At 39.3% G+C, this 15,645-nt stretch overlaps 1 protein-coding gene across 1 annotated transcript in view; it reads left to right on the top strand.

The window, feature by feature from the left end:
• Positions 1 to 15,645, top strand: part of cntn3b (contactin 3b) — a 137,941-nt gene that overhangs the window by 11,362 nt on the left and 110,934 nt on the right. The window contains exon 3 of the mRNA XM_037679144.1: positions 14,114 to 14,289. Coding sequence (XP_037535072.1) covers positions 14,114 to 14,289 — 176 coding nt within the window. The remainder of the gene's footprint in view (positions 1 to 14,113; positions 14,290 to 15,645) is intronic.

Here is a 15,645-nt window from a genome sequence, read left to right as displayed (position 1 = left end):
TGGAGGCTGAATGAAAGAAAACTACAAAATGGTGGCGCCTGTCCAAATTATTTTTATTTTTTTGTCATTAACTTTTTCACAACCACACGAGTACAGTGATATTACTGTACGTCCACAAACCGCGATAAAGCAAGTCTGCAGAAGTTGAACCGCAAACTTGCACAGGACTGTTGTATACATATGGTGGTAGACATCTTGAATTTTGACATAACAATCCAATTTTTAAAAAGAAACTTTCTTATGCCTAGTGGTGGTCACACACTAAAATGGAAGTCAGTACCTCACCTGTTCCTAAAGTTATCATGGACACAACTTTCATGGATGGACAGACAGACCAACAGAGGGTGTTTTCAATTCCTCCTCTTGGCTCTGCAGTGGGAGACAAAAAGGCTACTGAAAAAACAAACTTGTAGTTAATTACCACTTCACATAGTAAAATAAAATACAGATTTGAAAATACATTGTCACGGTTTTTAAACTAGATTTAAACTGGATTTTAAATTTTTAAAACTGGATCAATGTAGTCCATTTAAACACCACATTCCAGACATGCTGTAGAATAACTACTAAAATGACTAGAATCATAATGATTTTGAGTTGGTGTCTTGCTGGTTCTGTACCACTGAACTTCCTCTTCTCTCTGCTTCACCCTCCCTCCACCCAATCAGTGACATAGCAAACATACAAACAGGAACCCTGACAGTTCTTCAGTTGACAAATAGTCCAGCGTAGCGCTGGAGCAAACTCCAGGGCTCAGAGCTCTGCTTTATGAATACACCTGTCACTGTGTTTACTATGAATCTGCTGTAACACAGGATCAAGGGCACAGTGGTGATTGGAAAGGGGGGATAAAAAAAGTGCTCTGTCTGGTGTCTGCCATCACATAATGTGACTGCGAGCAGATGTATGACTCTAGCTTAATTTAAGGATTTTTACGAAGGAACAGAGACACAAGTACAATAATAAATGTGTGTATGATTAAAAAATGTACTCTCCTTTTATGTTATGATTGTCATAAAGCCTCGTAAACACACTGAACCTTGTTTCAAATGGAATTGATTCTTGATTTTTGGATGGCAAATTTATTTTTATACCTTTAGAAAATCCTGTGACCCTTGGGTTTTTTAGACCTCAGAACTAGCAGGACAAGATGGAAAATAATGTCATGCTGTTGTTACAAATATGACCTTCCATTTAGCAGATACGTTATTGACATTTGAGTGATATGTGTTTTTTCTTTACTTTAATATCCATGCATCCATTATCTTTACCCGCTGCTTCCTTTTTGGGTCGTGGGGGTCACTGGTGACCTAATTGGATATACCTAACAAGATCAAGACTGTGGTCGTGTATTTGTGTGGATAGCCTGCTAAGACTGTACTTTTACAGTTTTGGCCACTTTGTACCTGTAACTTGTAGGTACGAGACAAGCAGTCATACTCATTCTTCATACTCACCTCCACCTCTCATACCTGCCGTGGCTTACTTCATACCCACCTTGGTTACTACTCTAACATTAATGATGTAATCTAATGGTGTTCACTTAAATTAAATTCTATTCAGTTTATTTATATAGCGCCAAATCACAACAAAGTTGTTTCAGGGCACTTTACAGGAACATTCACATAAAAGCCAATTAGTAAAGTTCTCTATCTAAGGAATCCAGCAGACAAGTTGAATATTGGCTTCATTGCAGTCTCCCATCCTGAGCAAGCACAGTGGCAACGGTGGAAGAGGAACAGGAAGGAGAGACAAACGAACACAGAATGGTAGATCCAGATATAGGTCCAGGTGTACCTGAAAAACAAAACAAACAAAAAAAAAAAACCACGTTGGGGATAGAAAAAATAACTACAAATACAAAACAGGTTGAGCAGAGTAAGTAAAGACAGTAGCAGAGTGAAAATTGTGGTCAGTTTGTCCTCCAGCAGTCTAAGCCTATAGCAGCATAACTAAGGGACAGCTCAGGAAACCCAAGCTGACTCTAACTAAAGTATTTAGCAAAAAGGAAAGTCTTAAGCCTAGTTTTAAAACTGGATAATGTGTCAGCAAATGAAGACAAGATTTTATTTTATTTTTTCTTAGTATGATTTTGGGTTATTGTTTAGTTTTGTAACTAATTGTTACAAAACATCAACTGATGGTACAAATTGGGGTATAGTTTGGTAAAGGGATAAACTGACCAGTAGATGTGATGCACATCTGTCAATACGTAACTGACTGCCTTGGATTTACACAATGACCTTTTCAAAAACCATGTTCCTAAACAAATAGACACAAACACAAAAAGCAGGCCATGAGGATAAAGGGTCAGTTTAGAACTTTTCATTGTGCTACATTTGGCTTGAAAGCAAAATGAACATCAATGTATTTTAACACAGCAGCAATAACTTACTAAACATAATTGTAGAGTGGACCCTGGTCAACAATTGAATTTCCATTATCAGCTCTAAAGCTCTGTGTGTATGCATGTGTGGGTCTCTCTCTCTCTGTGTGTGTATGCATGTGTGGGTCTCTCTCTCTCTCTCTCTCTTTCTCTCTGTGTGTGTGTGTGTGTGTGTGGGGGGGGGGGGGGGGTGCTTTCAGCTGTCTCAGTGGGTGTCTGGCTTTGGGAGAAGCCAGGTGAGCTACTGCTGCTGCAGTACAATTCTCAGTCTATTTGATGAGGAGTCCTCATGCAAAATTAATGGGAACCTCAAGGTCACAAGGAGTTCATACGGAGCATGCTCAGACCACCACACGCCCTGCAGCACACAGCAGCATGGAGGGGGAGGGGGATTCTTCTGGACTACCATTTTTGTTCAGTTCCCCGAGTTAGTGTATTTTCTTTTTTCTTTAGTAGCTATAAGTCAAATGATGAAGAAACATTTTAAATTTTATCTGAACTAATGTAGTATGTAGAACACAGCAGGGATGTAAAAAAAGCAAAGGAACATTAAGTAAAGAAAAGTTTAAATGTAAAATTAGAAAAAAATAAATCATTAAAGGCCTAGAATTTAACCAAAGTTTTAGACTAAGATGATTTCATATTGAACAATGACCGTTATGTGGCTTTCTTTGCACAAACCTCGGAAATAACCTTATGTAAGATGCAAGATCCGAAGATGTCATGCTCAGAATGTTTTGTGAATGACTCAACTACTGTCACAGTCAATTAAATCAACTGTTGTTGCAATTTTTTGTAGACTAAGGTCAATTAGCTGACAGCCATTTTGAATTGGATTGACTGCTAAATTAATCATTTGTATGAATACATTCAGTGATTGTTTTCTAAAAAAACATAATTAAATATGTCAAATGCATAGGCCAACCTATGTATGTGACAACCATTATATGTGAAGGGGACAAGTCCCCCCCACATTCAAAAAACCTTCATTTGGACACCCCCCCCCCCCCCCCCACACACACACACACACTTTTACTATAAAACATTAGTTCAGGCGGCACAGTTTCACTTTCTTCATGAACAAATCCATTCCACTTGATTAAAAGGAGAATACTCAAGCCACTAAAACTCCACTCCAGGTTTTCCTGGTTACCTCCAACTCTCCACCATCCCTTCCTGCCTCTTGCCTCGGCAGAAAACGCGCACAGGTGGAGGAGGTGGAGGTACCTGTGTTACTCGCTCGCCAGTTTAGTGAGCTTAGTGTGGGCAGTTGTTGACCAGGGGTTGATCATAAACATATATTCATGTTAGGAGGAGAGAAGTGGAGCACTACATCTGTAGCATCTTAGCTTAGCAGTAACTGTGACACTGTAAGACGCTGCAGGTGTAAGAGACGCTGTGTGTTCAGATACATTAAAGTTGAAATGTCTTTAAAACCCCACACCTTATTGTCCCCAAGCTTCATGAGAAACATCATTTAGATGAGTAGTGTTGAACACAAGTAAAAAAGTCCAGTGGTGATGGTTTTTATTTCTCTATAAAGACAAATAGTGCCGACCTGATGCTCTGTATTTAAGTGTATTAAAGTTAAAATGTCTTTAAAACCCACAGCTGAATTTACACAAACTTGGTGAGAAACATGCTTTAAATGTGTGGAATTAAAGGAAATATAGGTGAAATGCTGCTTTTTTGTACATTAGTGAACACCTTTTTTTAACGTGCGCTCACACGTGCACACACACACGTGCACGTGCGCGTGCACACGTGCACACACACACCTACACACATCATTGTGTCCCCCTCACATTACGAATGCTTCTGACGCCCTTGGTCAAATGGTTATTGAAAATGTAATGAACAGACAAACAAGGTTAACTTCAATAGTTAATGTTAAATTTTAAGCAAATGTCTTGTACAATGAGTTGTACATGGAATAAACATCATGAAAGATTCTTAGCTACATACATTCATTTTATTTTCCACTTCTCCTGTATGGGTTGCAGGAGAGCAGGGGCCCATCTGCAGCAGTCACTGTGCAAGAGGCTGGGTACATTGTAGATACCATAATTTCTGGACTATATGCAGCTACTTTGTTGAAACGCTTACAACACCATGGGTTATATGTCCAGAAAAAAATAAAAATAACTATACATATTTATCTATGTTGCAGGTACGTATTTAATTATAGGTTCAAAATAATTTTCTGTATAAATATCTCATGTTACAACGTTGTAGTGAACTAAGCCTCAGGTCAAATCTGGCCCCGAGGGCCTTCCTGGGACAAGAACTGTTATCTCATTGATTTGAGTCCAGAAACACAAAATTAAGTTCATCCAGAGACTTTCTAAGTGTGTCCTGCACTGATCAATTGAAAGAACACTCTCTTTTTTTATTATCATTACTATTTTACAAATGTCTTGATAATCAAAAGTGTGTTTAGTTCAAACCATTTTAAATGTTGAAGTGAACTACTCATTTTAAATCAACTATGAAACCGTATAAATTATTTTTAATCCTCATTCAAAGTAGAAATCAAGTTAATGTTTGTTACAAGAGTAATTATGCATTTTGATTTTCTGTCTGAAATGAGCAAGTTGTAAGTCGGTCAAAAGTCGAGTTTCGGTCCAAAACATGTTTACTGGAAAGAAATGTCATGTTTAACTTTTTCAGACAGATAGGAGGAGACTGGCTCCAAAAAGTCTCATTTCTTCAAAACATCTTTCTGTCTGTTCTTAAAACATCTCTCTATCTGTTCCTAAACATTAAATTGTTTTTCTGACTTCTAGTGACCTCTTACGTCACCAAAACCACACCCCTGATTGGTTCTTTCAACCAATCAGGAAGTTCTCAGAGGAACCGGAAGTGACCTCTTTAAAAGGGTCAACACTTCCTAGTTCCAGCAGAACAACGGGAACTAAGCTGAACAAAGTTCAGTTCGGAATGTTCGGAATGCAGTTCGGAACGCAGAACGCAGAACAAAGTTCCGAGTCTCGTGGGGATTATGGAATCTTCCACATCTGAGCGGAACCTCTGACGGACTCACAGCTCATGCGAGCCCACCCGAGAGGTGAGCTGGTGTCGAACGAAGTACCGTCACTACTCCGGACGGTTCTCTGCTATCCTTATGGAGACGCTGGAAAGCGTTGAAAGAGAACTCTACACCGAGGCCGAACTATCGTCTGCAAAGGTAAAGAGTCGATCTTCAACTGCGAAGTGTACCGTGGGTTAAGCTGCGTCCAAAGGAGCGTGTTGTTCTGGTTATAACAGACAAATTCCCTCACCCATCTCTCTCCATTTAAACTTCATTTTCCCATCTTTAAAACTCTTCTATCTGCCAGTAATCATCCAGATATTTTCAGAAATGTCTGTTGGTTTAAAAGCTGCAAGAGATACCATGGCCGTATGGTTTTCTAATTGTAAAGCTCATCAATTAAGCTTGTTATTGTAATCAATTTTGCCAAATTAATGTAAATGTTTGATGTTAAATTTTGATTCTGTTAATAAATGACCACGTTCATTTTGATGGGTCAAAGAAAATTAACGTCTCACATCACATTTAATCATTCAAGGCACGATATTACTCAGTCCAGAAAAATGAAAGAATCCGTTTAATTTATGAATAATATCGACAGATATATGTTCATTACAACGTGAACACCCATGGCTTATATACAAGTGTGGCCTATACATGTATTTATTTTTTCTTTTTACATTTAGTGGGCATGTCATCTTCAGGTGCGTTCATTAGTCCAGAAATTGCAGTAGGTCCCAAGTCCACATAGAAACAAACAATCATTCATACATTATCCACACGTAATTGAAATTTAAAGTTGCCAGTTAACCTAACATGTATGTTTTTGTTCTGTGGGAGGAAACTGGAGGAGCTGGAGAAAACCCATATACAACAAGAGAACATCCAAACTCTACCCAGAGAGATGGGTAAAAGCAACAATCTTCCTCCCTCAACCATATCAAATTTTAGCACATTTTCTGTAAAAGTGACTGAATTTAGGGGATTTTCAAAGTCATTTGGCAGTGACGGCCATCTTGAATAGGATCTGCAGTTGTAGAGATACATTATATGATTTTTATCCCTAAACATTTCTAACAGACATAGTTGATTGCAACTAGCTAATGTCAAAATTTAAACAAAAAATCTTGCACAATCAGTCTCAGCCACTACTTCATCAAGTTTTAGTTCAATATCTTTAAAGTTGTCCAGGCTGTATCCATTTTTGTGTCTTTTGAGTTCAGTTGGCTGAGGCAGCAATCTGGAATGAAACGGTAGCTTTACATCCAGCTGAAACTAAAAGAGAACAGATAGTGTATGTCTTGAGCTGGGGTTTAAACGTATCAGTAGAGAGGGCACTTATAATTGACAGTGGAAGGCTGTTCCACAGCTTTGGATCTGCCACAGCGAAGGCACAATCTTTTCTCCTCACCAGCCTCAATCAGGAAACAGCTAAAAGCAGTTTTTTAGATGATCTAAGAGGTCCACATTTAGACTGAGGGCAGGGAAGTTCAGAAAAGTACTCAAGTGCCAAACTGTCCACAGATTCAAAAACAAATACAAAAAAATTCAACAATCACTTCTGTGTTTAATGGAAAGCCATTGCAGTAACGGTAGTATCTATTCTTCTACACCAGCCTCACACAGAAAAATAGTGATTGTTCATCCTTTGATAAAATATACATTCATTCTTGTGTTTTCAAGACATAATAAGGAGATTCAATTCCTATTTTTGTGTGAACAATCGCAATGGTTTGTGTCATTAGTCCCCACATGAAATCCAATTCTCCTCATATCCTCATCGCTGGAATAAGGTGCAGTAAATCTAAGAGTTTACCCAGGATAATGAGAACTGTAGCACAAGGGAAATAGTGTGTGACTACCTTTATGAAGCAACTGCTACAATTTTGGATTCACCAGTAATTAAGGTGGAAGGGTGCAAGTGGGGGTGAAGAGAGCCTGAAGACAGGGAGGTGTTTAGTTGTCTCCACGTGAGGTGCATTCAGCAGTCTAACCTGAGCGTTTGGATGGAAAACGTGTCTCAAATTCTCTCAAAAAGAGTCTGATTCCATTCAAATGAGCATAAAAACCTTATGTGTTAAGCCACATGCTTCAATATGTGTCCAAACAGTTCTTTATATTCAAGTCCCCTTAAATCAACAACTGGTCTACTGATTAATGTGCCAGTAAGAAAACAAGTTTTTACTGAGACATCTATTTATTGATCAGTTTATGTAAAGGTGACAGTGTGTCAGTGGTTGTTCAACCAAAGAAATCCTTTAGAACTTGACATTTTTTAATTATTTCTTAATTCTTAATAATCCTTACTTGCAAAACAGTGAAAATGCATTCACAATGAAAAAACATATTTACGGCCAAGCAATAAAATATCTAAAACAAATTCCAAAATGGCGACATGGTGGCACAGTTGGTAGAGTTGCTGCCTCTCAGCGAGAAGGTCGCTGGTCCAAATCCCGGTCGGGGGGGGCTTTCTGGTTGGAGTTTGCATGTTCTCTCCGTGCATGTGTGGGTTTTCTCCGGTTACTCCGGTTTCCTCCCACAGACCAAAAACATGCATGTTAGACTGATTGGTAACTCTAAATTGTCTCTAGGTGTGAGTGAGAGAGTGAATGGTTGTTTGTCTCGTTTGTCTCTCTGTGTCCCTGTGATGGACTTGGGCCGGTCCAGGGTGTCCCCCACCTCTCGCATACTGATAGCTGGACATGGGCACCAGTTACCCTCACAACTCAAAAAGGAAGAAGCGGGTAAAAGATAATAGATGGATAGACAGATGGATGGAATTTCTGAAATTTAGGAAAACATATTAACTCATTAGTCTGTGCAGTAGATTGAAAAAAGTAAACCCCACCCACTGGTATTCTTTCATTATTGCCTTACAACTTGTTTTTTTAATTGGATTTTGATTGTCATTATAAGATGGACGGACGGACGGACGGACGGACGGACAGACAGACAGATGAATAAACCTGTTTATGTCTCTCTAAAATTGAGATGGAGTTTGTCCCTCCAGCAGGAAAGTGACCCTAACACACAGCTGACAAAACACTCTAGGTCCAGTAAGACCAGTTAAATGTATTGGAATGTCACAGTGAAAGCTCAGACCTCAGTCCAACTGAGAGTCTTTGGTTTGATTTAATGGTTGCTGGACCCAAGCAGTGCCTTTTCAGTTTGAAGGAGCTGGAGCAGCACTGAACCTGAAGTCTCAGTGACTTCTTGTACCAGGCGTGCTGAGATGTACCTGAAGAGATTTGTGGGAACGAAGCTGTAAAAAGTGTTGACTTGGGCTAGGAGGTGAAAAGTAATGCACACTCACATTTCATTACGTTTATGTTTTAATTTAGGTTTGTTTCACAAAAAAATATTTAGTTTCTTTTCAGTGGTAGTTATGTTGTACAGATTAGGAAATAAATTAATATTGTATGAATACTAATGCCTGAATCTGAATTATTTACATTTAGATTGGTTATAACAGTAGGACTTTATTTATTATTGGTGTGTATTTCATTGCATTTCACTAAACTTGACTAAATGTATTGGAATTTGAACTGCAGTGCTTCTCAAAAATATTCATCCGCATGGATATTATGTGCTTTTATTGCTGTTGGCCTTTCTGACAATAACTAAATAAATTAAAAATACCTTCTTCAATGCCAAAGTGAAATAAATGTTCTATAGAGTAACATCACTTACATAAAATATGTGGCATAAAATTGGTTATTGCAAAAATATGCGTCCCTTTTAAAGTAACTGTTCTAAATCTATTCAGAGGAAAGATTATTGAAAAGTACAAGTCGTGGGATTAGTACAAAAAGACTTCCAAGGCCCTGAACATAAATCCTCCATCATGAAATGGAAGGAATATGAGACGTGTAAATCTACAAAGATCAGGCTGCCCTCACTAATTGAGTGTACATAGGTGTCGCAATGATTATATGTGAAGGGGACGTGTCCCCTCACATTAAAAAAAATTGGTATGCCCCCCCCCCCCCCCACCCCCCCCCCCCCACCACCACCACCACTACTACCACATTTACCATGAAATAATAGTTCACCCAATTCTGTTTCTATTTCTTCGTGAAAAAATCTATTCCACATGATTAATAGGAACCCACTAAAAGTCTACTTGGGGTTTTCCTGGTTACCTACAACAATTCACCACACTGCATGCAGTGTTTCCTCCAAGTCACTTGGTTTGACAAGGCGCTGATCTCTTGGGGGGGTTTTTGTTTGTTAGTTTTGTAAACGGGACGGGGGGAGGAGGAGACACCTCTGTATGGTGCTCCGCTAGCTTAGTGCTACGTTAGTATCGTCAATTGTCGAATGGGGGGAGGAGCGAGCATTGTGCCTTGCTCCCTAAAATAGTTATTGACTCAAGTGTTAACATAAGTAGGTAAACGTAGATGTTTAACAGCATGTTAAAATACACCAGAATGAAGGAAATGACATCTACTTTATTCAAACCTTTCTGGGGGAGGACCCCCAGACAGCCCCATCAGTGTGTCCCGCCCATAGTGCAAATGCTTCTGACACCAATGACCTTGTAAGAATAAGAATAGTGAGTGAGGCCACAAAGGACACATGTGAGCACTCTGAAGGAGTTACAAGCTTCAGCAGGTGAGCTGGGCATACAACTGGTGTCCTGATGTTTTTGCAATCACCTATTTTACATGTACAAATTGATATTACTTTTTAGAAATTTGTTTTTTCACGTTGCAGCATGGTGGCGCAACTGGTAGAGCTGCTGCCTCTCAGCAAGCAGGTCCTTGGTTCAAACCCCGGTCCAGGGGCCTTTCTGGGTGGAGTTTGCATGTTCTCTCCATGCATGCATGGGTTTTCTCTGGGTACTCCGTTTTCCTCCCACAGACCAAAAAACATGCATGTTAGGCTGATTGATAACTCTTAAATTGTCCCTAGGTGTGAGTGAATGGTTGTTTGTCTAGTTTGTCTCTATGTGTCCCTGTGATGGACTTGCGACCCGTCCAGGGTGTACCCCGCCCCTCGCACAGTGATTGCTGGACATGGGCACCAGCGACCCCCGTGACCCAAAATGGAATAAGCGGGTAAAGATAATGGATGGATGGATGGATGTTTTTCACGTTGACATTTAGAACTATTTTTTATTTTTCTAATTTGTACAACAGGCCAATTTTTATTATGATTTAGGAGCGTAACTGATTTAAGACAGCAGTAAGAGCAGAACACATTCGAGGAGATGAATACCTTTAGAGGCACTGTAAACTTGTTTGCTTCCATCCAACCCTGGGAAGGCTTTTGCAGTGATTCAACGCTATGGAGAGAAATTGAATTGAACTGAGATTGAATAGGAAAGGCAGATGTGTTTTTTAATATCAGAGCGTGTCTGTGGGTGAAGAAAGGGTTGACGAGAGGGTGGGGAGGCTTACTTATTGTGCCAGCTTGCCTCACTGGGGTCGTGTGATCTGTCCCGGCTGCCCACCTTCAATTCCCATTAAATTCAATCATGCTGGGCTGCTTCAAGTTTAACTATCCATTCTTTTTTTTTTTAACAAACCTCCTCCTGTTTTACACATATAATAATTCCTTCTTTGGCATTCAGCAGAAGGGGAGAGAAACAGTGGGGTTTTCAAACCAACGGATGCCTCCGATGAACAGATGAGTGTTTAATGTTGGTATTTTTCATGCATATTCTTGAAAAGCTAAGAAATTATGTGAAGCACGGGTTGTTTGAGAGTAACAATGTTGAAATGGTGACAAAATCAGTCAGATTAAGTGACTGGCAGAGACTCTTAGATGAATAATTCAGGCTACAAGATGAAAGACAGCTTTGTCTTTTGTAGTCTGTCAGGCAGGAAGCTGGGGAGAGCCACGACTGGCTCTAAGACTGCATGATGCATCATTCGAACTGCCTGATAGTTTGCCTGGGAGGCTAAAAATGATATTGATTTTTTTCCCCTCCTCATCATTGGAATTTTCATTTTCCCTTTGCCGAGGGAGACTTATACCTGGCAAAGTAATAATGCATTATTTTTCACTTTCTATAAGAAGCACGAGACCGAGCGTTTTATATCTGTGTTAAACCTCTGAGATGAAGTCCTGTTCGCCTGCTTGCTGCAGGTATCATATAGGATTTGGCGTCTCCTTGAAATATGTCACCATCAGACTGACAGATCCCAGTGAATTACATATGAAGTGTTTTTATTGTCGAGTGTGAACATTATTCAGCGCTTTGTCTCCGACTCGAGCTGTGATTAATAGCTGTCACTTCATGAATTCAGCTTGCATGACGGAGCATCTTGTGACCTTTCTTAGGGAAATGGTCTGGAGACAATGCAATATGAAGGTGTCAGTGAGCAATACATCAGAAATACAAAAGCACAAACACAAAACTAATTAGAAAGCGTTCAAAGAGTGAATAAATCTGCCAAGGCTCCTCAATCTCTCAGCTTTGTAATGTTAATATTACAAAATATTTAGACATTTTAAGCTATTTTCAGATTCAAATCTACTTCTGATTGTGCATTCACAAAAATATTACAGGTGCTGTTATGATTATTTTTTTTTAAGTATGTGCGTTGATTAAATGGAAAATCAAGCCCAAAAGTCTGCAAGAGCTCCATCCATAGCCTGTTTTTATTCCAAATCAAATCCTGCCTGTGTCAGGGCCTGATTTCCCCGGTCCTATGAAATATGCATTGTTGCATTGTTTTGGACCCATTTGGGTTGGAAGAACATAAAATAAAACCAGCAGCATTCATTTTTAAGTTTTTAAGTTCACAAACAAGTTACCTTAAGGTGAATGGATGCTACGGGAAAGAAATACACATGGTCTGTAAACGTGATTTATGTTTTAACAACTGTGGGACAGTTATTTACTGTCATGAAAGATGGGCAATTATATGATGCGTGTCTGTCGACACAATAACAGACTGTACGGGATCTTTGTTTAAAACGTTGGCGTGTGTGGTAGATAGAAATATATGCATTCCCTCCAGGAATGCTAAATTTACTTCTGTACACTTTTATTAACATTTAGAGTCTGTTTTGCTTGCCATTTGGTCAATTAAGGTATAAAGAGCTCACATTAGACTTCAAAGTCATAATATTTTATTTTTTATCAGGGTAATATGAAACAGTGTCTCACCATCAGTATGCAGCAGTGTGAGCTCTCTGAGCGTCTGTTACGATTTCTGAAAAGTAGACGAAGCTAACTGCTGCTCAGACTGAGGTTGATTGAACAGCCCAGACCTCCAAAATTTATAGAAGTTACAGAAACTATATATTATAAAGTTTAACCAGTTTATGTATGAGACCATGTTGCACCATTAACCTGCATTACATCACAGACATTCTTATTTTGGCTGCTCCCTCTGTGTATCCTCCATCACTACATGAACTTCCTATATGGTCTAACAAAGTTGAGTCAGGTCCTCTGGACGGATTCTTGCTGTTGAAACATTTAGTCTTTTATCCAAAAGACAGTCAGTCTGAGGAGCTGCAACAAACTCAGTCTGGTAATAGGGCATTAACAGAGTGATCGAGTAATCTACACATCGATTGCTAGGACATCTATCGAGGTTAAAAATGTAACGTCGAGTAACCGTAGTGACGTCATATTATGTGACCACCGTATGACCGTAGGGGGCGGTGTTGCACTGTTGCAGGTCACAGAGTATGGTGTAACACCGGGTCCAATCCACCGAACCAGAAACAGTTTCCTCTGACCTTGTTTCACAAACAAAAGCAAAAAATATTAACCTCTAAACCTATAAAAAAAAATCTATAAACATATTAATCTCTAAAACTAAACTTAATGCGCACCACAGCTGGCGGTGGTGTGGGGAGGTCGACCCCCCCCCCCCCCCACGTTAAGTTTCGTTTCTGACGTGCTGCACGTTTCTTCACGTTTGCAGTTTAATAATAATAACTAATAGTTTAGTTTTTCCTGTGACTTATTTGCAGTATGATAAATGGTAGGAGCATTATATACGCTCCCAATGTTTTTTTTTTTTTTTTTTTTGTAAATAATTACCTTTTTTGTGGTTTTATTTATTTTTGTATCTTGAGATCCATGACGTCATCAAATACTCGAGTTCTACTTGATAACTCACTGTTATGTTAATGTCAAGTTTAAAAATTATATACTCGTTCAACCCCTATCTGGTAAATAGCACCTTCTCCTAGTGGATCAATCAGTTTGCTGCTGACTAAATCCACCTTTTGGATACTTTTAATATTTGTACAAACTTCATGCCAATGGATTTTAAACTACTTTATTAAGAATTTACCAAACGAAACGTAAAACACACTGATAAAACAAGTCTTGTATTTTAAGTCTATCACCACAGTTTTCACATTGTTCTGACTTTTTTCTGATTTTCAGTTAACCATTCCACCTAGCAATGATACATTTAAATCCAAACATTTTGTATTAGCACCGAATAATCTATACATTTGCGTCATGGCATAGATAAGACAAACTCAATATGCAGTGCTATACAGACCCAGTTTTTTGTACTTTGTACTTTGTCTAAATTCAGAACAGACTGTTTACAGTGACCTTTTTCATTTGGTAATACGTAACCCTTCTTATATTACTCACCTTCTCTCCTCTCAGCATGATGAGGGCAGACCAAACGAACCAAATTGATCTCTGATAAAACACTGCAAGTGTTTATCTCCAGGGGGCTCAGGTACTGATTGTGTTTGCATTTTTCCAGATGGTCGCTAAACGGAACACTCATTGATCTGGGGAGCGACTACCGGCGTCACATGTCTGGGGGCAGCCTGATCATTAGGAACCTGGACAAGGACCAAGACTCTGGGATGTACCAGTGCACAGCTTTCAATACATGGGGTACTATCCTCAGCCGCAGAGCCAGCATTCAATTTGCATGTAAGTGATGCTGCCTTTACTAATATTTTCTTGTCATGGCTCAGACACAGTTATGACATTTTGGCATCTTTTTGTATCTGCTATATGTCAGTGTGTTGTGTGTAATAAGCTTGCGGCCCACAACTTGCAATTTTTTTATTTACTCCCCCGATTTCTAATTTAGATTGCCTGGGAATAGATTTTCAAAAGGGGACATGGTAATTGAGTGAAATGTCAGTTGCAGCAAACACAAGAGTAGCCTCCGACTGCCTCTGAACCCCATTGATTCTCATTAGCGGTTCAAACTCTGACAGCCTCTATGCTTCGTCAGAACACTCATATTTCGCCAAGTTCTACTCCAGGTCTTGTTATCCAAGCTTTAAAGCAGACAGACTCAAATACTGCGTGAAAAGTGTTTGTATCTTTGTACAGTAATCACCAGATACTTCTTCATGTATAATGCATGTGGCTGATTGTGAACAGATCAGACGGTGACAGGCTGACTGTTGCTCTGCCAGTCAGCTCCTTAAAAGACAACAAGGAGTGCTGGGACGTGATGCTGTGGAGTGGGGTCCTACCTTCCTGACGAGCTCTGTAGAGGCACCGCTCTTTTCTTGATCAAGCCTGCTGACTATTGATCCTGTCCCAAGGATAGGGAGCCTTTCACTTCCTCTCATGAGATGGACTGCCATTATCCCTATAGCTCAGTAATGAATCTCACTTGTGGGGATCGGGTGTGGAGCAGAGCTGCTTGACATTTATTGTCTTGCCTAAATGCACAGTGAGGGAGGCCTAAAAGATCAGCAGGGCTGATACTCTTTTTTTTTTCTTTCCGTGTAATGAGACGACTGCCCAGAGATAGAAATGTTTTTCCTTGTTCTCTGCATTTGGTTAGCCCTCAATATTCAGCTGAGACCGCAATAAGCATGGTCACCTATAGCTCATTTCTGTAGCTTAAACAAACTAATTTGTGTTTTAGGTAATAGAAACTGTGGTAAAAATGTTTGCTTTCATCCTTCCTGGATCCATAAATTCTTCAACTCTAAGCATATAAACAGTTATCAAACCTTCTTTACTGCATTTTTATTGTATTTTCTACAGAATATGTTTGTGTTTTTGACAGGTACATTAACCCATAACTTCTGATTCACTCAAGATTATTTGAAAAACTTGATACACATTTGTACCACCACTAGACAGAGTCTCATGTAATCTTTGCATCATCCCACCTCTAACATCAAGGCCACAAATCAAGATCAAAGGTTATGCAAGGTCTTTGTCCAGGCCATTGTTATAGATTGCTGAATTGCTGTATAAGATAAGATAAGATAAGATAAGATAAGATAAGATAAGATAAGATAAGATAAGATAAGATAA

This window comes from Nematolebias whitei, chromosome 7 (genome assembly GCF_014905685.2).
Source record: "Nematolebias whitei isolate Nwh7 chromosome 7, NemWhi1, whole genome shotgun sequence".
Taxonomy (NCBI): domain Eukaryota; kingdom Metazoa; phylum Chordata; class Actinopteri; order Cyprinodontiformes; family Rivulidae; genus Nematolebias; species Nematolebias whitei.
The sequence above is the reverse complement of the archived record's forward strand: the minus strand, read 5'-3'. Positions and strand labels throughout refer to the sequence as shown.